Raw genomic sequence first — 26,091 nt, 5'->3', positions numbered from 1 at the left:
GAGAGCCCTGCATAACGCCCCTAGGAGCACCCTTGCCACCTCAGCACCAGAACCAGCACGCTCTGTACTGTGCATACCCTGCATCACAGCTCAGCACCCACTGGTAGCACCAGGCAAACCAAGGAAACAGGACGGACTCGATTTCTTGTCAAAGGCATCCACCACTGTCTATGTGGTGACATAATTCCCCTCTATGTACAGCCCTAAGCTCCCCTTCTTTTTAACCATCCCAGTTATTTGGACTCTGACATAGATTTGTCAGGATCATTATCTCATCTCATATAAATTATAGCAATGAAATCCCTTTTTCCTGCAGTGGGATTTTGTTCAAGAATTTATCAGAACTGTCTCTGTGGACAGGACAGAACGGCTGTTTGTCATGATAACGCTATGTTCTTGTCACCAGCAACAGAAGTGGTGGCCGGGGTGGTTGCTAATACCAGCAACAGAAGGGTTTGTTTTGGTTGTTCTATTTTTGGGAAAGGAAAAGGAGAGCAAGGTGCCTTTTCTCTAGCCCTTGATTAATAATGGCTTTATGATGTCCTTCTCCCAGGAAAAATATCAAGGCTCCCTGCAAGTCTGTTCTTCAGCTTAGACCAGCATCTTTCAGCACCAAGTTTTGGTAGTGATCCCTCAGTGTCTGCTTCAGCACGTGGTCACGCTTCCTAACGCCTTTTTTTGGCCTTCAGCCTTGGATGTGATCACCAAGCAGTATAGCTCTGGTGTGGAAATGCATACAAACGCTCTCTCCCCCAGAACGTGTTGGGGTTTGCCTGACATCAAGAAATGCCTTCAGCGTTCCCTGGCCCCTCACAGTCTTCCTGGCAGGCATTCCCTCTGTGTGACGTGTCAGGAACAGGCCGCATCCCGCCCCACACCGCGGCTGGTGCTCAGGGTCATGGCCAGTGGTTCGACCCCTTTGAAAATCTGAACTGGCACTTCAAGAGCGACAAGTCTGCATGAGGGCTCTAATTAAGAGGCAATTACAGAAAAGATGGGCACCACCCCAAACCCCTGCCCCCCCCACCCCCCATGACTGCGTTTTGGAACAAGCAGCCATGGCAGGTTTCCCACTGGGATGGCCGAGGAGCTGCTCTTGTGGCCACCCGGCACCTGCTGCTCAGCGCCTTCAGCGGCTAACGGCAGCCGTTCCAGTTTTGAGGAAGATGCCTTATCATGTCCAGGCCCTTTGTAGATAGCCAAGGTCTCTTCCCCTACCCAGCTGCTCTGGTAGCACCAGGCCCTTGAGTTTCTCATGAGCTCAGCTCATTTTCCACCAAGTCTTCCCTGTGCAAACATTAATAGAGATAACTCCAGTGAAGACAGGACTGTTTGCAGAGATACCTTCTGTGAAAATGATCTAGAGCAGCAGCTAAATCCTCGAGGAATGCTCTTTTCCCCTCCCTGCAAATGCCTGCCAGGCCAGGGAGGCAAAGCCAGGACGGCAGAGTTCAGCAGGAAAAAAGTATTACAACATTTTTCCACCCGTTTCACTAGATTTTTAGACTGTCTCAAACTGCCTTCTGTCCACAGCACAGAGGAAATGCTGCCTGACAAACAGGAGCACGGGGTCCCCAGGTGTCAGTGCACCGCTGCCACACGCCAGGACACGTCCCACAGCAGCAGGAGCCAGCACTGCCACGTCCATCCTTCCACCCTTCCCTCATACCGGGATGACAGCAGGAAGGAAAAAAGCCTCTCCAGCTCTTTTGCTCTTCCACACACACACTGTGCAGCACACACTGAGGCAGTCACTGCGGTCTTCATCCAACTGGAAGAAAAACTACGAAGCTGAGCAAGGTAGAGGAAGAACAGAGCACACACACACACGCAAACACACACACAAATGAGCACACAACTGCTGGGAAGAGCGGAAGTACATATTTCAAGAAGGAAGGTTTGAGACTTTTTAAGTCTATTTTGGATAATTATTTTTAACCGCATATCAAGTTAAAAAACGATCCTTATACTTGGAACTGCACAGGACATCTATTTTTAAATATTATTCGTTCAGTCACAAGTCATCCCCAGAGACAAGAAAAACAATAATAAATTGATGTCACAAACTATTACAAAGTCACCTTGGCTGTAAATTAGCCTGGTTTGCCACCCTCCGTCATCATCATGGTTTACATGACTCTGGTTTGTACGTGCCACAACACTTCTCCTGTGTAAAACAGACTACATCTCACCAGACTCAAGTTTCCACATTTTAACTCCAATTACTCCAAAGCATCCTCTTTCCATTCCAAATTCCACCAGCTCAACCAGGTGTATATATCCACGCAAGTTAATACACTCCGGCAGAGAGCAGGCTATCATATTTTATGTTAATGACGCAGAAGCTCAAATTGAGAAGTATAAATACCCTGCTCTACTGCCAGTTGTGAGACTAGCATTAGCGCTAAGAGGAGATGGGTGAGCAGAGTTTGCTTCTGTCGAGTGCATGCTCTTCCAGTTTGGTCTGTCTGTTCCGGGGGCTGCTTTGTTTATGCTGCGTGACACACTAGAATGGCACTTGGTAGCACTGAGACTGTCCCACTTGATGCCCCAGACAGGCCAGTCCATGGGACCTCACCTTCCCTGCTGCACTCCCGGCATTAACTTCCCTGTTCTCCAAGAAGAAATACAACTCCCAAACTAGCAACCAAGGAGTAATCACCCCCCAAAAGCAACCAGTTTTGTGAGACCAGGTACTGTTCTTTCCTCCCACTGCACCCTCTCACTTAAGGTAAGCAAAAATATTTGAGTGAATACCATTTCCTTTCTTCACAGATATGGTACCCTATGACACACACAGAGCTCTGTCACACTGCAACAGCGTTGTGTGCCTCACTCAAAATCAACTCATCTTTTAAACCAGAGAGAATCTGAGTATTTTCAGTCAGGAAGACCTTGTTTGTTTGGTGGGGTTTTTTTCTCTTAATTAAAAAAAAAAATAAAATCAAAAAAGGTGGGTTCTGTCTCTGCATTTTCTCCATTGAGATGAACACACCCAATACTGTTAGTCACTATGTAAGCAAAGTAACTACTATCCTTAAACAATGATGAAATATTTAACTCTGCCTGCTGAGAAGAGGAGGTTATTACTATATAGTGACAGAAAATACACCCCAGCAGGTTACAAGTAGAAGAGAAGACCTCAAAGTAGTCAGGACATTCTTAGCTCAGATTTGGCAAGACAAATAGCCTTCATGACCTAGTACAGAAATTATTTCCACTCATTAAACAAACATGAACAACAAAATACAAATTACATGGATTCATTAACTTTAAGTTTCCTAAGTTTTAGGAACCACTTAATTTCATTACAGCCTAAATGAAAACCTTTCTAAACAGCTGCTTTAGATTAAAAAAAATAATAATAAACTAAATTTTGGTTCTTCTCTGGTCCATGCCTCACTTCCCTAGAGGGGGGTCTACATAAAGACCCCAAAAAGTCAGTCCTGAGACTTCATATCAGTTTCTCACACTCCCTCCTGCCATGCACACACGGATGTGTAAGAAAGATGCAGACAGTGGATTAATCCTTTTGGCACTGAAAGGCATTTTTCCAAACTCTGAAGAGGTGTCATTCAAAGAGAGGCTCTGCTGGAGGACTGAGAAGTAACAGACACCCCTGCAGCTGATGCAGCAGTCACTCCGCCCCTGCATCTCAACAGCTCTGTAAGTCCCAACTGATCTAGTTTCCTTCAGATCTGAAAGGAACAAGAAAAGCATCTTCATGGAAACATGCCATTATCTGATGCCATCAGTTTCCCCAATACCCATAAATAGAAGAAAAGAGTTTTCCCTGTAGTGGTTTGATGCACCTGGGCATTTGAAGCTTTTTGCTAGAGCTGGAGTATATTTGCTAAAACTGCACTTCTACTCAATGTTTTTTGTGTGTTGCTCTTCATCAGGGGGAAAAGAAGAGGGACGTGGGGATTTGGCAAGGCAGCAGTGAAGAACATCACGTGAGGAGCCTGGTATCTACAGAGACTCTATAAATTACCTCAATAAAACTATGGACAGCAGAGATTACTTTCAATCTCCTTTCCTTTAATACTGTTTTTCCTGTAATCAAGAATGAACTTTCTCTTAACATTACGAAGGCAAATAATGAATTTTAATTGGGTTTCAATAGCCTTAAAAAAAAACCAAACACCACCACCACACACACATGCATGGTATGACATTTGTGACAATGGGCACAACCCCATTTGAACTCTTCCTTCCTCTTTCTTCTGTTCAATTTTGGACATGCTGGTCATGCACTGCAGTATTAAACTCACTTCCACATAAATATAAACAGTCAACATTTGACTTATCCTATCAAGACAGCAATATAATCTTCCAAAAGTATGTTGCAGGGCTTTAATAAATGCTCAAACATCCAGTGAAACCAGAACAGTGGTTTGAGGAGAGGAGGGTGTTGAAGTGGGGGTTTGGGTATTTTCTATAAGTGTCCTATTGTCCTGAATTATCTCAATATTCAAACAATAACATTCAAGTTGGGGGGGGGGGGGGGGGGGAGGGGAGGGGGGGGGCCACACCTCTCTTGATGCACCCAGGCAACAGTCAGAGGCAGGAGCACAGAGTCCCAAAGATGCAAGAGGGCTCGTGGTCCACAGACCACTGGGAACCTGCAGCAGCCTGAGGCATTTGTTCCCATCCTCTGCACCAGGGAGAAAATGGCATCCTCACCTGCAAGTACCTGGGCACTGCATAAGTCTGACACTCTGCCAGACAGACTATCCTCCTGCACAGATCATAAAGTGTGCAGATATATTTTTTGAGTAGAAAGACCAGGGCAAATACTTCACAACTCTATTGTGATCTTTAATGAATCTGAGATTAAACTTAAACTCTATTGTGAATAAATAGTGTGTTACATTAGCTAGATATTATTTTATTTTATTTTTAAGCTCAGTAAATCAAACCAGCAAGCTCTAAACTGGGCACTACAGCCAGATCCAAGAGAAAAATTCCTGCACACAGAGGAAAAGCATCCAGAGCAGAAAGAGTATGCGCCACTATCCCACAGAGAGCAAAACTATATTCAGAAGGACACTACCAGACTTTCAACTTCCAGTCTTTTCTCAATAAAGAGGCACAGCATTAACACAATGTGTTCCCGTGAATTTCCACGGGAAGCCTCATCCAAGAACAAGATGTACATGTAGAAACTAGAAAGAAAAAAAAAGAAAAAAAGAGCAATGAACTCTCTTTGGAAATGATTTATGCTGACCATAACTGCTGTTCATTTTTAAGTTACAACAGAAGTAAAAGCCTAGAAAGAGGGAACAGAAAGGTCTTGGTCTGAAGGCATTTAGATACCACTTCATTTATTCTCTTCTTTGAATACAATCATATTTTAGAATATAACAATTAAAATAACATAGAAACCAAATGGCTTCATGCTATTCCCAGCATGCTCCCATAAAACATTGAAATAAATCTCCACCATTTGTTATTCATGCACTGACTACTCTTCTTTGCTCATCCAGGATAGCATGGTAAATTAACAACAATAAAAAAAAGCTAGCAAAACATTTCAGAACTTATCCATCACACCACTTTTCCCTTGATCAATAATATGCTCTTAAAAGGCTGTTACAAATTCCACCTTTGGTCCTCTGCCATGATTTAAATTAGGAGGGGAGCAAAAACCACATTTGATGCTAGGCAATAAAAGCAGAGTACAAAGAAACAAAATAACTTTATTTGTGGAATGAATTATACAGACCCATCAAAGCATGCTCTTTCACAGCTTAAGTGCATGTTTCTCCACAGCTAAATGCAAAACCAGTGAGTGCCCTTATATGCTTATCTAATTCCTCTACAAAGTCTCTCAGAGTTTTTGGGTGGTGGGGCCTCCTGGTTTTCCACAACGTGAGGGGAAAAGGTGTTGAGGTTGAGAAAGGACCTTCATTACCAATAATTTATGGCTGAAAAGTATTGCTGCACCTAACCTATGAGCAAAATAACCTTAAGAATGCGTATCTGTCATGTAGCCATACCATTTCCTACCAGCACGTATCCAGCGTTTTTGAGATCGAAGTTGGTCTTTTACTGAAACACACGGTCACCCGATCCCCCACCAACTAAAAGCTCAGCAGCTCTTCACCACTCCTTCCCCGCCCAGCAGGAGACCCCCACTCCTGCAAAGGGGCTAGGCTGCTAAAGAACTCCCTGGCACAGAAGCTGCTTTGTTACAAGAGAAACTACCAATGAAGCTAGGCAATGTTCAAGTTATCCCTCCCCAGCATCTCAACATGCTTAATGAATACCTAAAAATGCAAATTATTAAAGAGTGAACACATTTCTGAGCTTACGAAACCTTCACAAGAAGGTCACTGACATGGTTGCAGATGGGTCCCCACTGATAACCAGCCTTCCCTGCATTGCTGCAGCTTCATATCCAGAGCCAGTCAGAGGGAAGACGCAGCCCATAACGCACCAGCCAGACTCAACCCTGCCCTCAGCAGAAGGAGCTGTGACTGCCCGCACCCTGCCCCTTACAGCTGACCATCTCCCAGAAGCCTCCCCAGTAAGGACCAGGACCCAGCCCAGCCCCAGCCTCTGCCAGCACCACCCACGGCCATGCCAGCCTCCCAGCTACTGGGACATGCACCTGGAGGCATGGCCAGCACCTCCATACCAGCCCCAACCTGCTGGTCCCACAGGTAAGCGACTACAAAACGTAACTGCAAGTATTAGTATTTCAGGGGGGGTTGGTTTTGGGTTTTGGTTTTTTTTTTTTGCTCCACTCGGGGCTGAGCCCAACTTTGGTTCAATAATAAAAGCAATTTTTTTTCTTTTTACTGTCTCCAAGGGCAGTATCAGGTGGTATGGATGTCCTTTCAAAGAAAAGGCTTGAAGACAAAGACATCACATCCTAATGAATAAATAAATGGCAGTTTCTGACTCCTCCTTGATGGCAAATGTTTTGCTAACTTTGCAGCTGTATATATTTACAAGTCAGTAGTTTCTTGCCTCATTCCCAAAACTACAGCTTGCAACAGTCTTGTATCATTGTCTTCTGTCAAATCCACAGATGCCAGAGGGCTCTTCTATTTCCTTAGCCTGTTATTTCTGTTGCTACCTTTAAAACTCCCTGCTTTCTTCTGAGAATATACTGTCACTTTCTGAAATTACAGCTCAGCTTGCTTCCCCATTTCATTCCAGAAATACACTGGGGGAGGGGAGGAAGACATAAAACAGACTTCTGACAAAGTATGGAGCACTAAAACTTATTCTTTCATCAATACAATAGGAAGTCAGAAAATGCATCTCCTCCCTCCCACCTCATGATGTTTAAACCCTGTTATTCCTTCTTCAGACTGTTATTAAGGCATCCAAATAAACGCACTTCCCCCCAGCTTCGTGCTAGGGGCATCACAGCTCCCAGGATGGGTGGGAACAGCTGCACTCTTCTAATTGTGCGTTTTCCTTAGAAGGAGGGATACCATACAACACATGAAAAGCGTATCGTGTGGGCTCTGAGCACACCAACCCATGCTGCTACCTGGCAGCCCAGCAGCTATGCTGTCCCGAAACATGACCTCAGCTCCAGCCCACGTGCTTCTCCCCTGCCCTTCTGCACCTACACTGATCTGCCTACTCCAGTCCTCCTCCCCACTTACTTGCACTTGGAAGATTTTAATGACCATACTGCCTTACTCTTCCCTGCTCACAAGAGTCAACCCCAACACACACACCATGGACAAGTGATTCTGCTAGAAGGAATAGCCAAGGCGAGAAGGAAAATTAGGAGCGGCTACTGAGATGTGTTAAAGGCAGCATAGCTAATTCTTTGCTAAGCTGCCCAATGCTGTCAACTCTTGAGAATTTCTTTGCATGTGCAAATATTTTCATGATGAGCCTTCCTTCTTCCCCCTGACCTGAGAGAAGAAAGGGGGACAGATCCTCAAATTGCGCTGGGGGAGGTAGAGCCAGGAACTTCACATTGTTCCTGGTCTGCCCTTCACCTAGGCACCCCTTCTCCATGGGAGCCTCAGCGATGAGCGCTCCCACACCACCAGCAGCTGCATCTCCACACCCCAACTTTCAGACCTCTTTAGAAACACTACACATGCTGCCTCTCACAGCAGCTCTTGCCCAGCGTTACATCCTCATTTCCTGGCAGAGCACACACAAATCAATGGGCTGCTTTTATGGTTTGAGGTTGGGTAGGTTTTTTTTTCTCTCCCTGAGGAGCCTCAATTTCTATTCCAAGGCAAAGTCGTGCTTCAAACACACGGAGCAGCATATGTTATTTCTGCACCCACCAATCAAGGGACTAGAAGAAACCAGCCTGGTACTTGTATATTTGCCATTTCATAAATGCTAGGCAATACCCTAGAACTGTCTTCACTGCAGCATCCAGCCTGCCCCCAGCAGACAGCCCAAGAAAAGGAAGCAATTTAAATGACAGAAAGGAGCCAGGCTACAGCAGCCTAAAGGTTTAGTTTTGAAAAACAGTCATTTTAGTGGCGAGAAGTTAGGAGCACCAAATCTGTCACTTGCCTTTAACACCTTGTCCACGCACACCCTGCACAAACGTCCCTGAAGAGTTCACACAGTGCAAAACTGGCTAAGCCAGCTCCGCGCCCGCTCAGCGGAATGCTGAGGGTCTGCCTGCAACTATTATGACTCTTGGCCATTTCACACCAGTGGAGCCAAAATGACAAACGAGAAGCAGCGTGTTTGGCCCGCAGCAATCTGGCAGCTAGAAGCATGACCGAAGGAACTGGTTCCAAAGGCAACATGTGGCACCGTGGGGCAGGGAGATCCCAGAGCAAAGGGGCTGCCGGCCAAGTAAGCGTTGCTTCATCGGCACCAACAGACAGCAGCAGCAGTTCCCAGAACAAACCTTGCCCAAGAACTCCAAAAATAAGTTACAATTTCTCAAAGCAGTCTTTCAGTAAATATATTTAACGTAATTAAAAATGAAAGGTAGATGAGGAGAATTAAGTTCCCCTCAATTTAGACAGGAACTCATATCTTAAAATGCACCAGAGGCATAGAGTAATCTTCCAGAAATGTTTTTCCTGTCACGTCTTATGGGTTAATTATATATTACCATTCCAAGCTACCATGACTGATTTTAAGTGAGTTTGTCTTTTTTCCATAATTAATCATAGCAAGGACTCATCTGTTCTTCAAACCCAGTGATGACAGCGCTGTTTTCACCACTGTAAGGCAATCATCCCACCACATTCCTTCCTGAAAGCTGTTGGAAAGAGAAAAGCACACCTATCTGCACAAGATACCTTTCAAAAGATAACAATCAGCCACACACCAGTAATTCATACTATAGGGAAGGAAAAAAGGGAAGACTGCTTTTGCATAGCAAGCAATCATATAGACACACAGGCTAATAATGCTAAATAAATGTTAATTATAAGTATCTAAACCCAACACAAACATTCAGAAGTATCCTACCCCTTACACATCAGACACTCAGCACCATCAGCATCTACCATTGGTGCAGGAGGAAGGGAGGCAAAAAGACACTTGGTACTTCTACTAACGTAAGGCAGCTTTCCTTGCAATTACCACATTTTTTTAATTAAAGATATTTTAAAAGCAGCTTTGGTCACCATCTCTATTACTCTATTCTAAGTGCAGAAGATCTTCAAAAATAACTTGTAGCTACATGTTGATTAGTGCTAACAAATTATCTAATAAAAGAAAAGCCACATCAAAAGCAGAAAATAATAAATGCTAATTGGACAACAGAAGTCTTATTTTCTTTTTTAGTGTCACAAGTCACAAAAGCAAGATTACTGGGGGGGGGGGGAGTGGGGAGTGGACGGACACAACTACTCAAGTTGTAACTCAAGCAGTTATCCCTTACGACAGCTACAGCATATAGCACATTCACAGAAAGTTTTCTTGCTGACCACTGAAGGCAAGAAATCCAACCCACTGCTAATTTATTTTGATTGCTCTATAAAAAATGTATGATTTTCTGCAGTTCTCTTATATCCTTCACATGGTACATCAGTAGCTTCCCAATTACAAGTAATTAATAAAAAAATACATGGCCTGTTTTTGTGAGCAGAACAAGCTTAGATGGGCACCACACAGCCCTGAGCAGACATAAAGCTTCATGTGTCTTATTATAGTCTCATAGGAGAAACTTTCAATCAAAGCTCAAGTCTTCAATAACCAATCACTGCATTAACAGTGCCACCTTTACAGCCTTCTAGCTGCTTCCCCCTTTTCCAAAGTAAGATAACAAAAGCAGGGATGACTACAAAAAAAGACAATATATTCAGTTTGATATATTGTCTTTTATATATACAGATATAGATATAAACTAAAGACTAAAGTTTAAATTTATATCCAAATATTTAGAAACATTTTTACTAGCACCACTCTCTGTTAAGGCCTGAGCTCTGAAAGATTCTGGCATTCCAAGTGATAATTTTCTTCCAAGTTAGAACAAAACATAAGATTCAGCCATGTATCTTAACCATCACTTTTAAGAAGATTATTGGTTTTAAGTAAACGTGATACCCTGACAGCTTGGTGATCTGTTCCAGACAGATGAAGAAAAACATGTTGAAAGAGACAGACAGACAGACAGACAGTTGCCCAGGAAAGCACAGAAAGAGAAAGTGATCTTTACGCAGGACACTACAGCACTCTCTCTCCTTTTACTTAACAAGGATAGGATCAACTGCTTCCAGTGTTTCTATTTAAAAATCCATAGGAATAATACACACTCAAAAATACTACGACATATTAAAACACTTAAAGAATTCCACCTAGAAGAAGTGGGGTTTGCATTCTACTTTTATTAAGAATGAAAATATTAAATGCATATTTGCATGCTCTCTGATCAAAGTGTGAGCGATTTCCTGTATTGCAGGTGATGAACTTACGAAGCAGCAAGAAACAGAGTAACCACTCATTTTCTGCGACAGAAGTAAACTGAGATCTCAAACCTTGTCTGGTTCTGCTTTCTGTAGCCTCAAAATGCAGACGGACCCTTAGCTACCGCAAATACTAGTAAGTTATAAGGCAATACTTCTACTTTACTCCAGTCACTTATACTGTGAAGAAGTCTTCCCAGCAAAAAGCAACTCTGTTTTCCTTTCTAAGTATCAAAAATATCATTCTCTTTTCCAGCTATCTAGGAAAAATGGAAGCATAGCTTAGAATATTTTTTCCCCAGTCCTGACAACTAGCCTTTAATTTGCTGCCATCTGTACTTCAGGAAACTTCAGCCCTTTCATTAAGGAATCCCTCCCACAGGTTTACTTGTAAGGAATGGTTCAGATCAGAGCTATGTAGTACGTAATTAACTTGACGGAATCGCACATCCAGATCCAAACCCATGTACTATTTAGAAAAGATGAACTATTTAAGACCAATCTTCACTTGCTATTTTTAATTTAATGCACAAGTCTTTCAGCCTTGTATTAGCATATACATCATTTTCTCATTAACAAAGAAGAAGAAAGTTAAAACTGTTGTAACAGGAGACTTACAATCATCTCCCCTAACCAAAACAACAATACTTACTGTACAATTTGTTCATCCAAGGAAAACCTCAAATACAGCCGCAGTTCCTCAGACCTCCTATAAAACTGTAGCACTTCCATACATACATGCATACAAACTGTCTGCAAGCCTTCCCCAAACTCAAAGCCCTTAGAGGTGCTGGCGAGACACAATCAAATCATGTCCAGAGGTTTCAAAGTAACAGCAGAAAACGTAAACCAGCACTAGTGAATTCAAGATGGGAAAAACACAAGCGTTTCTGGAAGTGCCATTTATGAAAGGGAAGTTAAGAGGAAGACTGGCTCAGAAAGAGGAGGTCTAAGAAACAGACTGTTCAAACACCAATGGAATCCAGATTCAAATCCACATCCTACACAATCCGACATATCAAATCACCACCAACTGAAGAACTACAGTTTTTCATGTATGGCACATTTTAAAAACACACTGCTAGATTGCAGATATCGAAGGAAACTCTTCTGACAACAGGAGCATTTTGCATTTAAGAGAGAAAAGAGCTCCTCTGAGGCTAAAAAAGCGAGCATCCAGCCTCTGGATGTAGCGCAAACTTCTCTCAAGGCTTAAACAACTTGCTTCTGCCCCTCCAAAGCCTCTGCTCTCCCCCTGCTAAAATGAGAGTACCCCCTTACCCTCCCCAGCATCCACCTCAGAAGGCAACAGCGGGGGAAAAACAAACAAACATGTTTTTCCAATAACCTTCAGATCTGTTTCATGACTGTTTTGCTGGAGGAAATGCCTCAGCGAGTAGCCTTAGACAACTGTTTTACATTAAGGAGGAAGCACATTAATTTACTGCACGAGCACCACCGCGACGCACGTTCAGGAGGTACAGGACTGCGGCCACAGTTGCCATTTTCAGCATCTGAGAATAAACACAAAAGCTGCCAACACTAGGTTGCATAAGAGCACTTTAAGCACATGGTTATTTACAAAAGCAGAGGTAATTACAATGCAGGAGGTAGATCCCAAACAGACTTGACTAACACTGTCAAAAAAAAAAAAAAAAAGAAAAGATATGTATGATTACTATTACTTAATTGTAGGACAGCTGCACAAAGAGCCTCAGCCGCTGGCTGTACTGCCGATACACGGCCAAAAACACAGTTGGAAAAACGTGGTGTTTAAAAATGCCGGAGGATGCTACACGTAGAGAAGAGGAGAAAACGGGCAAACCGCCTCGGCCAGCTTACCTGATCGGGACTTGATGATGTCGCTGAACTCGCCGTGCGCCCCACCAGGCCCTTCCTCCTGCTCAGGGAGGCCGGCCATGCCCGCTGGCCGGGCAGCAGCCTACACCCGCGGGGAGGGGGCTTCCACGGAGGGCACCTGCAGCACCTACAGGGCAGGAGCAGGGCAGAGGCACCGTCACCGGGGGCTGCACCGGGCGCGACTCGGCGCGGGACGGGACGGGGCTCCGGCCGTGCCCGCCCCACCAGCCGCTCGCTGCGCCCCCGCCGAGGGGCGTGCACGCGGCTTACGGGGGGCGGCGGCGCAGAGGGGGCTGCCGGCCGGGTTAACCCCTCGCCACGAAAGCGAAGCATCGGCCACCCCTGGGCGACGGGGCGCCCCGTCCCCACCCGCGCACCCCGGAGGGGCGGGACACAGCCACGCAGCGGCACCGCCACGCAGCCGGCAGCCAGCGGGACATCCCGCTCCGGGGGCTGCCACAGCTCGGGGCGCCGGGCCACCGGCTGGGAGGGGGCGAGGGGCCGGCGTCCTCCTCCGGCCGGCCCGGCAGCGTGAGACCCACGTGTGGGCGAAACCACGAAGCCACTCTGGCGGGCAGGGGGGGCGAGGCCCACGGGACCGGGACCGGCCCCGCACACGCCTCCCCCCGGCGGGGATCCCGGCCCGGCGGCCGGCCGGCACCTCCTCCCGGCGGGATATGCGGCCGCAGCGGCGCTGCCGGCCCTCGGGCACCCCTGCGGCGGGGCCGCTCCTCGCCCCGTCCCGCCCGCGGCCGCCCCGTCCCGCCCGTGCCCCCGCCGCCCCGCACCGGCGCCCCCGCCCCGCCCGCAGGTGCTGATCCCCCGCCTCGGAGCCGGGAACAAAGTCGCCCCCCCCCCCCCCTCCCCGGCCGCCGCTCCCGGAGCCGCGGTGCCGCCCCGCTCCCGGAGGCGCTGGGGCACCCGCCGGCAGCCACCCGCCGCCACTCACCGCTCGGGCACGGCGATAGCCCCGCTTCCCCACGGCCCGGCCCCTCCCCGCACCCCGTCCCCCGGCAACGGTGACTCCCGCGGCGCTGCGCTGGCGGACCCACAACTTTCTGTGCGAGCCGGAGCCGCTGCCGCCCCTGCCCTACCTCCTCCTCCTCCTCTTCCTCCGCCCCTCCCGGCCCGGCCCTGCGGAGCTCCGCCCCGGCCCCGCACCCCCTTTGTTAGCCGGGCCAGCGCCGCGGGTGCGGGAGAGCCGCCCCGGCCGCGCGGCCCCTTCGCCGAGGGGCAGGAGGGGCGGGGCTGCGCCCGCCGCGGGCCCCGGCCGGGATGGGGCGGGGCGGGGCACGGAGGGGCGGGGCACGGAGGGGCGGGGCGAGGCTCCGCACCGCCCCCGCCCCGCGCCCGCGGGCTGCCGCCGGCTCAGCCCCGCGCGTCTGCGGGCCCCGCCCGGGAAAGCGGCCGGTCCGGCAGCGGGGGCCGTGGGGGCCGCCCCGCCCCGCCCCGCCCCGCCGGCCCTTCCCGGGCTCACCTGCGCGCTCCCGCCTCCGTCCCTCTCCCGCGCCGGCTGAGCGCGGTCTCGCAGCGCCGAGGGGGCGAAGCGCGCGGCGGGCCGGACCGGGCGGGCACCGCGGCGCTCCTCGGTAACACCGGAGCCGCACGGCGAGGGGGTGCGGGCGGAGCTTGAGTGGTGTTTCGGACGGTGACACGCTGAGCAGCAGGACGTAGCCCTCCCGAACGCCCCGAGCGTCCGAGCCCGGCCCCAGGGGCGGCCGGTAGGTGCCGGGAGCTGTGCTGCGCGGCGGGCAGGGCAGGAGCGGCGCCCGGTGCCCCTGCTCGGCTCTACCGTATGGGCAGCCGGACACACCCGTGAAATACTGGCTCACGCTAATTAATTGATCGCCGCAGCCTCGGGGTAAACACGCACGTGTTTGCCGGGGCAGGCGGCGGGGACCCGGCGCTGCGGGGAGCACCCGGGCGGACGCCGTGCCGGAGCCGCCCCCAGCGCGGCCACCGGCCCCAGGGCTGTCCCGGCTGCTCCCCGGGCCAGGTGCGTCCCCAGCGCCCCAGGCCTTCAGCCTTAGCGACAGGACCGGGCACCAGGCAGCAGCCCGCAGAACCAAAGGTGCCCGGTTTATGGCAGGAGTAGCCCAGGCGTGGCAACACGCTTATTTTGTACCTCCACGTGAAAACCAATCGGTGACAATGAAATGAGGGTGCAAGTTCTGCAGGAAAAAAAACAGTCTGCTGAGTAACAGCCTGCCTGATCTGTTAACTGAGTGACAACACCATGGGCTGCACAGAAAGGGACAACAAAGATACTCCGCTTGCAAAGCAGTCCATTTGGTATCTCATGTCTTCCTGAATATGGAATTGTCTTCTGAAATCATGACAGAACATTGATGAATGGGCACAGGCATTATTATAGCAGTCAATCTCAGGGTAATGAGATACGTGAAATTCCTAGTTATATCGTAATCCTATCGGTTATGTGTATTCTAAAAATAGAGATGCTAAGAACAAAGAAAAGACAAGGAGACAAGGTAAGATGAGCTCAGAGCCTCACAACAGCATTGTTTTCATGCACTGAGGAAGAAGGTATTTATTTACTTTGGTCAAAGTTCAAGGGCTCCACATCTTCACAGCCCATTTCTTCACTGTTTCTCCTTACCGGAATACAGCTCGTGAGTTCACTAGGCACTACAGGTACCAACGATAAATAACGATGATGTGTAGTTTAACCTAAGCTACCTTTGATATTTACCCATACCTTAATGGTTTCCCCAAGGAAAACAGAGATACCTCAAAGGAATCAAACAAGCTACCTGTAAATTACTATTATCTTAATCCTAACTGCATTTAACATTTTTTTCCTTTCTTTTTGATCTGTGCAGTACATGTGTAACAGGGACTGGGTCTTTACCATCCTGCATCCCAGGGTGCAGGGCCTCGTAGATAATGTGATATAGCATTTTGGAGAAGCCCTAAAGATGAAGTTGTCTATTTCTGGTCACTCAACAGATTTCCTGGCTGATTCAGTGCAAATTAGTTAATTCATCCTTGATCTGCTTAATCCAAACCACTGCATGAAGTCATTAATGGTTTCTACTTGTAAAGAGATAATAATAAAGCGTCGTGATGACTGAAGTTGTGAATCTGTTGAGAATTGCAGATCACGGATGACAATCGCTACAAAACCACAGGTGTCGATGCCTGTTGTGTCTCGGGCAGCGCTCAGCAGTAGGCTGCTTTTGTTGGAAAGTTACGGTCCATGTTTATGCCTGTTTGTTTACCTTGTACTGATAAATCTGTACTATGAACACCATGTTTGTTGTTAGAAGAGCACCTGCCTTGCTGCTTTTGATTGAACAGATGGCTTCTCCACCCCACCCTGCCTTCCCTCTGCATGCTGGATTTTCAATGCCCCAGATGAAATGCCCCCTACATACTGGAAACCCAGAATGCAGATGTACCCCAGCCACTTTTCAAGCGGGTCTGCCATGAACAGAACGAGGGACGTACCCATCTGTGTAACCCAGGGCCTGCTCAGGACTCAACAGAGACAAAAATCATTTCTCACTGCAGGGTATCTAGCAGTGGTGCATGGCCTGGGGATCCCAAAGCGTTGCCTTGCCTAATGCAAGGGACTGCTAAATGGCAGAAAGCCCTTTCTTTTGTAGGCTGCAATGAGGGAATTAGTCATTTCACAAAGGTTACCCAAGACCGCTATCAGGTAGCAGTAACTTTGATCGCTAAAAGCTGCAGTCAAACTGATAAGCTGGAGCAGAGAGCTGGTATATCCCGTTTCAAATATCCATGTGTAAGCCCAAGGTCCTGATTTTTATAATCTTGCTCTATAAGCACCTAGGAATTATTTTGCAAAAAGAAACACATTTCAACTTAACCTGATAGCATTTCCTTTTTAGTCTTTTTTCCACCTTTTTTTTTTTCCTGTTTTAGACAAAAGTAGGATCATTATCTTATTTGAGCTGTGGAGCACCAACAGAAGGCTAATAGAATAACAAGCCTGCGCGCTACCTCAGGGAAGCAGGAGAATTTTCTTCCTGGTGTGTTTCAAACACGCCTCTCTCCAGAGCCAGCCTCACTCAGCTGCTGATCAAAGCCTGAGTTTTCCAAGCTAGTTATTTAGACTGTAGGCTTCTCGATACAAGGGCTATAATTTTTATATCTGGGTCTTTAGGCACAAGTCCATCCAGGAAACAAAAAAACTAAAACCCACCCTAATCTTTAATATTCTGTACATGTGTATGCTTTAGGTCTCTCTAATTTTGTATTCCAGAGACTGGCAGAATTAGAAAATAATGACTAGCACAATTCTAAAGTCAAAAACAAATTCTCCACCCGGTTGTATTTCTGAAACCTCCATTCATCTACAGATGTCTTGGTTGCTGCAGACCGTTAATATCATGCGGATTGTATGGCACAGTTTACCTTTCTGTATAATGTGGAATAAATTAGGAAAAGAAAGGAAGAGTCTATGAACCTCTTGGATAACATTAAGAAAGGAAAGACAAAGGGAGCCCAGAAAAATAAACAGTGAAGAAATGGGCTGTGAAGATGTGGAGCCCTTGAACTTTGACCAAAGTAAATAAATACCTTCTTCCTCAGTGCATGAAAACAATGCTGTTGTGAGGCTCTGAGCTCATCTTACCTTGTCTCCTTGTCTTTTCTTTGTTCTTAGCATCTCTATTTTTAGAATACACATAACCGATAGGATTACGATATAACTAGGAATTTCACGTATCTCATTACCCTGAGATTGACTGCTATAATAATGCCTGTGCCCATTCATCAATGTTCTGTCATGATTTCAGAAGACAATTCCATATTCAGGAAGACATGAGATACCAAATGGACTGCTTTGCAAGCGGAGTATCTTTGTTGTCCCTTTCTGTGCAGCCCATGGTGTTGTCACTCAGTTAACAGATCAGGCAGGCTGTTACTCAGCAGACTGTTTTTTTTCCTGCAGAACTTGCATCTGACTTCAAGTAACAGCTCCTTGATGCTTTGGTACTGACATACTGCACTAACCAGTTAGTACAAGTCCCTTACTATTTTCATTACCTCTAATCTGAGGAGGAAAATATATAAAAAGACATATCAAATAAACATTCTCTCTCTGTATGTTCCTCTCGTGAGGCAAATGACCAATTTTTCTAAAACCTTGGGTTGGTTTTATCTACAGCTCCTTTGGCAGTACCTTTGAAAGACTTCAGTACACTGGGCAGACATACTTGGCTTGTTCCTTTTCCTTTCTTTTGCTGTAATCTCAGTATTTTAGAGTTATCTTTGTTGTTCAACTAATTAACTGATACCAAAATATTCAAAATCAGCCCTAGCACAATTTTTAAAGGGGGGACAGCATTTTCTACCCGCAGCTCCTTAGGCTGGGATCTGGTTTTAATATTAGATTGCATATTTTTATTCCAAGTTCAGCTGCCTTTTATTATGTGTAAGCTCCTTCCGAGCTCCTCCAAGAATTAAAGCCCTATTGTGGTAGGCACTGTAACATATCTTAAGAAATTCAAGACTGTTTTGCTACACGGAGTTAACCATACATCCGGGCCACCAGATGCAGAAAATGGGAGGGATGCACCAGGGCAGAGGGCAGCAGGCAATCTGGTAAACAGGTGAGCATGGGGTGCAAGATGCTCTCCAGGCAATGTGCCTGTCTCCTGCAACCCCGCAGGTCCCCTGACTGTCTCAGTGTCACCATTCTCTGTCCTTCCCTTCCTGTTTAAACGAAAGAGAAAGCAGTTTGTTCCCCTTTATATACTTCCATTTCTACAAGTCGGGATCTGTATCTTCAGGAGATACTCATTCCACCCTATTTTTATCTCATTAGACTCAATATATCTATTGATTAGATCAGATTCAAGGGAATACTGTGTGCACAAAATACACTGGAACCTTGTATCTTAAGTTTCAGCATTTTTTTATAGCTTCATTATAAAACCTCAGAAAATTGCACTGTATTAATAGAAATGCTGACATCCCTTTAGCTCAGTGACATTAATTGAAGCTACCATAATTTATCATCATTCTGAAGAACATAACCTCTAAAAGTACATTAAATAAGAGTGCATTAATGAACAATTATACTAATCAATTTACCCTCCCAACATAACTCTCTTAACTGCAGCAGAGAATTGGAAAAAAGAAAACCATCAGCAACAGAAAAGCCTGTGCAAGACAGAAACCTTTGGCAACGGCATGAGACAATCCTCTGCAAAGGCAGGTGTGAGTTGTTAGTCAGTCACTCCTGACACAAGTTGTTTTCTGTTTATTTATGTAGTCTTTCTGTTTATTTCTTTCACTCCTGGCTGTTTTTTTCAGTGCTGTTTCATTCTCATGTATTGGCATAGGTTTGTTTAATGGCTAGACACATCAATGCCTAATGCTTTTGCAGTTACAGAAGTACTTTTCCAGCAAGTTTGTCAGTATAGGCGTTAGAATAGGAAATAGGATTCCTGCGTTATCACAACATATAAACTTGGTCAACTTGCTTAGTGTTAGTAATATTAGTAGAGTGGTTCACTCTTTTCAGTAGGGAAAATAATAACATCTTCTATCATAGGGGCATTATTTATGGAGTGAAATAATATGATAGTTGGACGAAGGCAATTTGGAAACACTTCAAAACACTTTAAAAATGAAAGCACTCACCACTCCGCAAAAATAGTTATCAGTGGAAAGGCTGTTGTAGCCTTCTTATTTTAAGGGTAGGCAGTGGAAGAAGACACAGTTTATTCTTAGCAAAATTAAAAAGGAGTTCCTTAGTACTCTGTGAAGGCTCCCAATACAGAATGAATACAAACCAAAAGAGAAATGAAACAAAACAATTTTTCACAGTCACTATTTTTTACATTTATTTGCCTCACTTCAGATCAAACGAATGGGTCAAGTCACTGTTTCTTTGTCGTTTCCTGTTAAATGATTAACATGGATGCTTTGTACCTGACCCCTTAAGAAATTCCATAATTAGACGAATTTAAGTTCTTACATACAAGATTGCACGAGTGTTAATAAAATCTCTCTCTGCTGGAAAACCACTGTTTTTAACATCTTTACTGGGATAATGGCACCCCCTGGGACACCAAAAGCACCATCAAAAATCTGTGCTATGGTTGGTATGTCCCATTTTGCCACCTACTAAACACTTTCCATCTGATTAAACTCCCCCATAGGCTAGAGTTGGCAGCCTGTGGCTTCTACTGCCCTGAATCACATGAGGACATGGGTGGTCACCATGACTGAGACGGCAGCCAGGCTGGAAATGCTTTGGCATTGTTCCCTCGAGCTGCAACACAGCTGCAGTCCAGAAGCTGCATAGCAGCACTCTCACCACCCTGAGCAAACCCTCACATTTGGCTTCCAGACCACAGACAGACAGACAGCCTATGGCCAGAGAAGGCTTGAACCAGGTTTTGTCATACCTGCCCCTGCCAGCGTGCCCTCAGACCCTCTAGGAAGCCTCACTCTTAACTAACTCCCTTTGGGCTTACAAGACTACCATTAGCTCCTCATTCCAAAACACGTCAAGTTTTTTCAATGTGCTGAAAGCCTAAATAACTTTTAATGACTACCACTAACTGGGTTTTTCTTTCCCTGAAATGGCAAGGATTTTGGCTTTTAACTAAAATAAGTAAAGTCATCAAGAAAACGTTAGACCTGAACATTACAGATGTGCATATGAATTTTTAATTCTGAGCAAACGAATAGCTCTTTTTAATCAACAGAATAAATTATGCAAGTTAAGTCGTATACCCACCAGAGAGCTTAGTTACGAGTTTGTTTTGCAGTGTCTGGATTTCTGAGGCTACACCTGTAAAACAGAAGGAGATGCTCTGCAAGCCATGGCATCTGACAAAGCCCATTTGTAGATCTCTGCACTGCCTAGGTAATCTCTGCTGCTTCACAATTCCACACTCCTGAAAATGCAGCCTGAATGAGGTCAGTTATCACCAGATATAGTCAAAGCTATTTCAGCTAATGGTTTAAATCGCCTTGACTGAAGCCTCTCATCCCACTCCCGAGCTCCTCTTTGAGCAGGCACCAGTGAGCTGCCTGCAGCGAGGTGCAGGGCAGAGATGAGCCGCTTTCCCGGATGCCCTGCTCCCTGTGCCGCCGGCTGCCGGCCGTGTGCTGGGGTGCCTCTTGCGAGATGTCCCCCGCATGAGCAGGGAATCTTGGCCGCTGCCTTAGGGCAGCACTCTGTCTGCTTTGCACAGCTGGGCCAAGAGTGAGCTCCGAACCTAGTGAGCACCATGGATTTCCCAGAGGGATGAGTACTCCGATATTGGTTTTAGCCATTGGGAGTGTTTGAAAGGAGCGCACAGATAAAATTTCCAGAAGCGACGGGCAGGCATGACACATAGCATGCCAGGCAGCATTGACGGGCGTGAGCTTCATGCCTCGGCCCGGCAGGAGTGTGAACCCTTGCTCATCCCACGCCTGGCAGACTGGGGCCGCAGGAATTACATTACCAGTTGGCTCAAAGTACGCAGTTCTTCATAGAACAAGAAATTTTCTAAGAGACTTTTGCTGGTTCCTTAAATTATTTTGCAACTAGTTAAATAACTGCTGTGCTAGAAGCTCTGCAGGCAGTAATTATTGCTCCATTTTCTTCTATTAGGCAGTCCTGAACTGAGCCATGAAAATTGCTGTGAAATCGCAGTAGACAAAGAGGAAACTTTTGGACATCATTTATTTTGGGATGTTCCAAACCAAAGCTATCTTCCAAACCAAAAAAGAAGTCCAGCGCTGCCAAGTCCTTAATCACTGAAATGAAGAAAGAGACCACAAAACTGAATGAAAAGATGATTGAAACAATTTTCCAACTCTGAAAAAGCCTTTTTTGGCATTACTGTCAGAAGAAAATGAGAGGAGAACAAAAACCCGTAATACATCACTGATGTGTCTAACTGGAAGTGACTCGCAGAGGCCAAGCGTTTGAAAAGGGAGCAATGCTGGAGTTTGTTCTTGCTGAGAAAGAACTCGTACGTGGACTTTGCATTTCAGAGAATAAAGCCTTACTAGCATTTCCAGAGAAATTTCCAACCACGTGAGAGCAAGAATCTTCTTAAGAGTATCTACTATACTATGCCATTAAAACATAATCGTAACATAATACCCAAGTACTTACACTACAGGCACTTAGAGACTCATCTTAGAAACATTTACCAGGTACAGGACAAGGGTATTATTTATAGCACAGAAGTACCAAAGGGCTCACTCTGTCAGGATCAGCTGCCATTGAGCCTGACAGTATGCAAACACAAAGCAACAAAGTCCCTCAACCCTACAGCTTGTGAGTGGCTCAGGACAGAAGGTTTGTTTTAAAACTCTGTGCATATGATCTGACAAATGCTGCAACTACTGTTAAAAGACTGGTGTATACTTAAAATACAAATGTATCCAAGCCTTGGCAAATTCAAAATCTATATCTAGTCTGAAATATGATGTCGTGAGCATGATAAAAAGACAACAGCAGACCAAATTATATGACTGGGAAAGCTGGCTGGCAATGAAACTTAATTTTAGCAAATCCTGTGAAACATCCGTTATGAAATATAAAATCATCTGTCCTTGCCCTGGAGTAGCAATCACCAGCCAGCAACACTTTGTCAGCATCAGACCAGAAACAGTCCTGACAAGGGTTGTGAAAAAGGGGAGTGCAGCAGAAAACTGGTTTCAGCAAGTATATGACACGTTAGGGATGCAAATGTTCACAGCAAAGTTTTGCTGAAGTTACTAAATGCAAGAGCGCAGCTACCAGCAAAGACCCCCCCAGGCTCACCCTCCACGCCCTCCCTTCACCAGTGTGTTTAAACCATTTGTGTACATTAAACGCCCTGAGATGAGTTCCTTGGACCCTCTGGGTGGGATTCAACAAGCACACAGACATCCCACTTGAGCCAGGGACCCTGCAGTCCCACGCACCCCTGTGTCCTGTACCTTTGTGTGTTTCTGCCCTCCCAGTGCAGCTGGTCCTGCTCTCAGCCCACCCTCAGCCAAGCTGGTGGCACTGGCCAGGAGAGATACTTCTACTCCTTTTTAGTCTGCCACGTTCCTTAACTTTTTCTTAAACGATCTTTAAATCCTTTCTTTTTTATTTTGAGTGTCCTCCCCTGTCATATGTGTGGCACTGAAGCCCACACGGCACTATTCAGTAGCATTTCTTTCCTCGGGAACTGGGAGAGTTTACTTTTCCACAGACAGAGCTTTGCTATTTTGAGTGTGGAATGAGGTGCATGACTGCTCCTGAAAGTCCCACTCAAAAAAAAGAGAGTAAAGCAAAATGTTGGATGTCTCCCAGTGCAGTGCTGAGCCGAAAGGGGTCATCTTTGCCAAAAAGGATTAGCAAAGCCTCAATTATGTGTTCTTAATACAACAGAGAGAACGATTAAAATACCGTAGGTAACAGTAATACAGCAAGCTCTGAGGTGTATGCTATGTCCACAGCCCATCATGCTGACAAGTATCAAGGTACATGTGCTGTGAGTGAGACTGCCTCGAGGAGCATTTGTGGCAAGGTCTACAGGGCACAGGAACAGCTTTGAGATGACCAGCTGCTACAGCTGGAAAACCAGGCAAGCTCTGGGCACGTAAGCATCTCTTTACATCCTTAACATTTTGCTGTTTCCCTGTGCTCCACCAGCCATCTCCATTTCTTATTTCTTGTCAAGTAAAAAGCTTTGGGCCACTTCAGTCCTATGTTTCAGCAGTGCCCAGACCTCAGCTGCCATAGAATGCAACTCCTCCACCCTACAGTTACACCAAGAGTCATGAATAATAATACCGAGGATACGTGTCTCTCTGATACAACTGCAGCTCAGGGAGGCTTTTTGTCCTATTTCTTCTTTACACCTCCTTGGACATAAATTGTAACTAAAGCCAGTCAAAAATACAAAACAAACGTTTAAAGATCACGATTCTTAACTTAGATGCCATAAAATATTCTGCCCACCTCAAACAATAGATGATTCATTTGTGAAAACTGATGATTTATTTATAAAGATGCAAAGTGTAAAGCTGCACCAAGATCTCAGAGCAAGAGAGTGGAACACGCAGCGTGTTACGAAACCCTCCACTGACATCCGCAAAAGATAAAGTGTGCGGCAGAGGAAGGAATACAACAGGGAGAACGTCCTGAGCCTTAGTACAAAGCGAGTAAGTTTCTTTGGACTCCTCCATTTCTGCCAGAAATAAACCACTTGAATAGCTCTTTTTAAAATAGCTGTTGGCTTCATTTGTAACGCTATCAAATGCCACAAATCCTCCAAAGGGCCTTCCTCTGTTTCCCCATGCCACGTCTTTTTCCCACGAAAGCTGAAGCCTGGATTTGTTTTTAGGAATAGCGACCAATAAACAGAGGCTCAGTAACACTAGCAACAGGAAAGAAACATTACCAGATTCAAATACGAAAAATGAAGGAAAACAAAACATTTTCAACAATGCCTGAGGAAGCCTACAGGTCCTAGGGCTGATCCAGAAACCCTGATAATCCAAGGATTGCTTTTCACCTTTAGGATACACTTTCAAATTCAGCCAAAGCTGTCGCTAATAATTAATGTAATACTAATTTTTGGGTGCTCTCCCCTATATACATTCCAGAGTACACCATTCCAGCATTGAATTTATAACTAAACAACTCAACTTTATTTGTAGGGTATTTCTGTGGATGGTGAAGTGATTCAGATGCTCTTTGCGTTCTCCTTACAGGGCCTCCTCTCCCAACAGTAATGGTGCCCAGCCTGCTTTCAGTGCTCAGCTGTTCCCTGAGCTTCACTTGGTGCAGTGAGAAGGGAACCACCAGGGGAAGCAGCGAGTAGCCCCGATTCACCACCCCGCAGCCTGGCAGCAGCAGAAGCATCTCTGCATCCCTCACAGACAACAGGCACAGTGGGATGGCCCCAGCCCATGCCCTGGCCTCGCTTGGTTTGGCCCCAGCCCATCACTATAAAGTCTTTACCAAAGCCTCTACTTTTTCTTCCTTAACAGGAATTTTCCATCAACTGTTTCAGCTGGAAACCATCAAACTTCCTGCCCCAGGAGAGGCAGAAAGCGGCTAGGGAGAGCAAGCCCCAAACACTACGTAAGGCTTTACATCTGCCAGATGCCCCAGTAACTCGCCAGTCTGCCTCAGCTGCAGGGTATGGGGTCACAGAGCCAGCCCCTGTCCTCCCGTCAGAGCGCCAAGCCCGCTGGAGGAGTTGTTGCTGTCAGCATCCATAGTTCTGCTGCCTAAGACGTTTCCAGCCCTCGCAGACTGGCACAAAGAGGCTTTTCACAGAGGTCCAGATTGCCTCCAGAGTCTGTCCCTTCTTTATTTACAGGAAGGCTCTTAGGTTTAGTCTGAGGAGGTCTGCAGATTGCCAGGGGGCTCTAGGGGATGGGTTTTGTCAAAGGACGTATGTTGCAATGCATCCTCAGAAGGGTCTGCTTTCTGTTTAATTTAATCTTTTCTGGAAATTAACTTCACAGCCCCAGCTCCTTTGTGCACCATTTATCTTCAGATGGTATGTGCCTTTCACAGCCTTTATAATCCACTTTGTGCCTGAACAGCTCGATCACTTTGGATTTGTAGAGTTAAAGACAAGACAACTTGGAGGGCCAAGTGTGTACCTAAGCAGGCAGCTCTGTGACAGGGGGAGGCAGAAGGTGGCTGGCTGCCAGCTGCACACACACTGCCCTTGCTCACTTCAGCGTTCCTGCTGCGTCCCTTTCACTAGCACCGCCGTTCAGCTGACTCCGAAGCAGACTGCTTCAGCACTAAGGGGAGCAGTGGGAGAGCGATGCCAAGGGCAGAGAAAGTAAAAGGGTTGTCCCTTTTGGCTACCAGTATATCTACTCAAGCGTCAAACTGCACCACAGAAGAAGCATGACGAGAACAAGATCCCAAAGCAGACGGCTGAATGGATCCGGGCAACAAAACCAGCGGTGGTGACCTCAAAATTTTCTTGTCTTTGCATATTGTTTTCAGACATAGGGAAAGGATTTAGTAACGTATATATTGGTATCCAGTCCTACGTAGCCACCCAAGAATAGGTGACATATGGAGCTGCTGAGACACCTTTAGGCACCCGAGGCATCTCAGATGGCACGACAGGGCTACATTTAGGCAGCAGAATCCCACCCAAAGCTTCAGATACCAACCTAGAGCTGTCAAACACCTGGATTGCCCAGGACAGAGCCAAGGTCCCTTGCAAACAGGGGAATGGCCACTGCCTCCATCCATCTGGGTACTGCTGTATGTGAGGGGAGAGAGACAGCAATTATTACCAGCTGGTAACAAGCTCATATTTTTCTTACCTATCACGCACTGGTTTCTCTCTAATTCTACAGAGAAGACAGATATCTTTTGGTTTTTTGAACTAGAACAGGTCTCTCTCTC

General features: G+C 46.3%; 1 protein-coding gene and 2 long non-coding RNA genes across 3 annotated transcripts in view; 1 reads left to right on the top strand and 2 right to left on the bottom strand.

Annotated features, from left to right (window-relative positions):
• Nucleotides 1-13,819, bottom strand: part of UTRN (utrophin) — a 386,536-nt gene extending 372,717 nt beyond the window's left edge. Inside the window, exons 1-2 of the mRNA XM_056344155.1 lie at nt 13,678-13,819; nt 12,711-12,855 (exon numbers count right to left, since the gene is read on the bottom strand). Coding sequence (XP_056200130.1) covers nt 12,711-12,789 — 79 coding nt within the window. The 5' untranslated portion in view covers nt 12,790-12,855; nt 13,678-13,819. The remainder of the gene's footprint in view (nt 1-12,710; nt 12,856-13,677) is intronic.
• A 4,320-nt stretch (nt 13,820-18,139) lies between these two features.
• Nucleotides 18,140-19,076, top strand: LOC130151643 (uncharacterized). The gene is made up of 2 exons (XR_008822659.1): nt 18,140-18,325; nt 18,838-19,076. It is a non-coding gene; the product is annotated as an uncharacterized LOC130151643 (long non-coding RNA).
• A 2,309-nt stretch (nt 19,077-21,385) lies between these two features.
• LOC130151642 (uncharacterized) lies at nt 21,386-25,845 on the bottom strand. Its single transcript, XR_008822658.1, has 2 exons — nt 23,665-25,845; nt 21,386-21,476 (listed from the first exon to the last, which is right to left on the bottom strand). It is a non-coding gene; the product is annotated as an uncharacterized LOC130151642 (long non-coding RNA).
• Between the last annotated feature and the right edge of the window lie 246 nt (nt 25,846-26,091).

This window comes from Falco biarmicus, chromosome 6 (assembly GCF_023638135.1).
Source record: "Falco biarmicus isolate bFalBia1 chromosome 6, bFalBia1.pri, whole genome shotgun sequence".
NCBI lineage: Eukaryota > Metazoa > Chordata > Aves > Falconiformes > Falconidae > Falco > Falco biarmicus.
The sequence above is the reverse complement of the archived record's forward strand: the minus strand, read 5'-3'. Positions and strand labels throughout refer to the sequence as shown.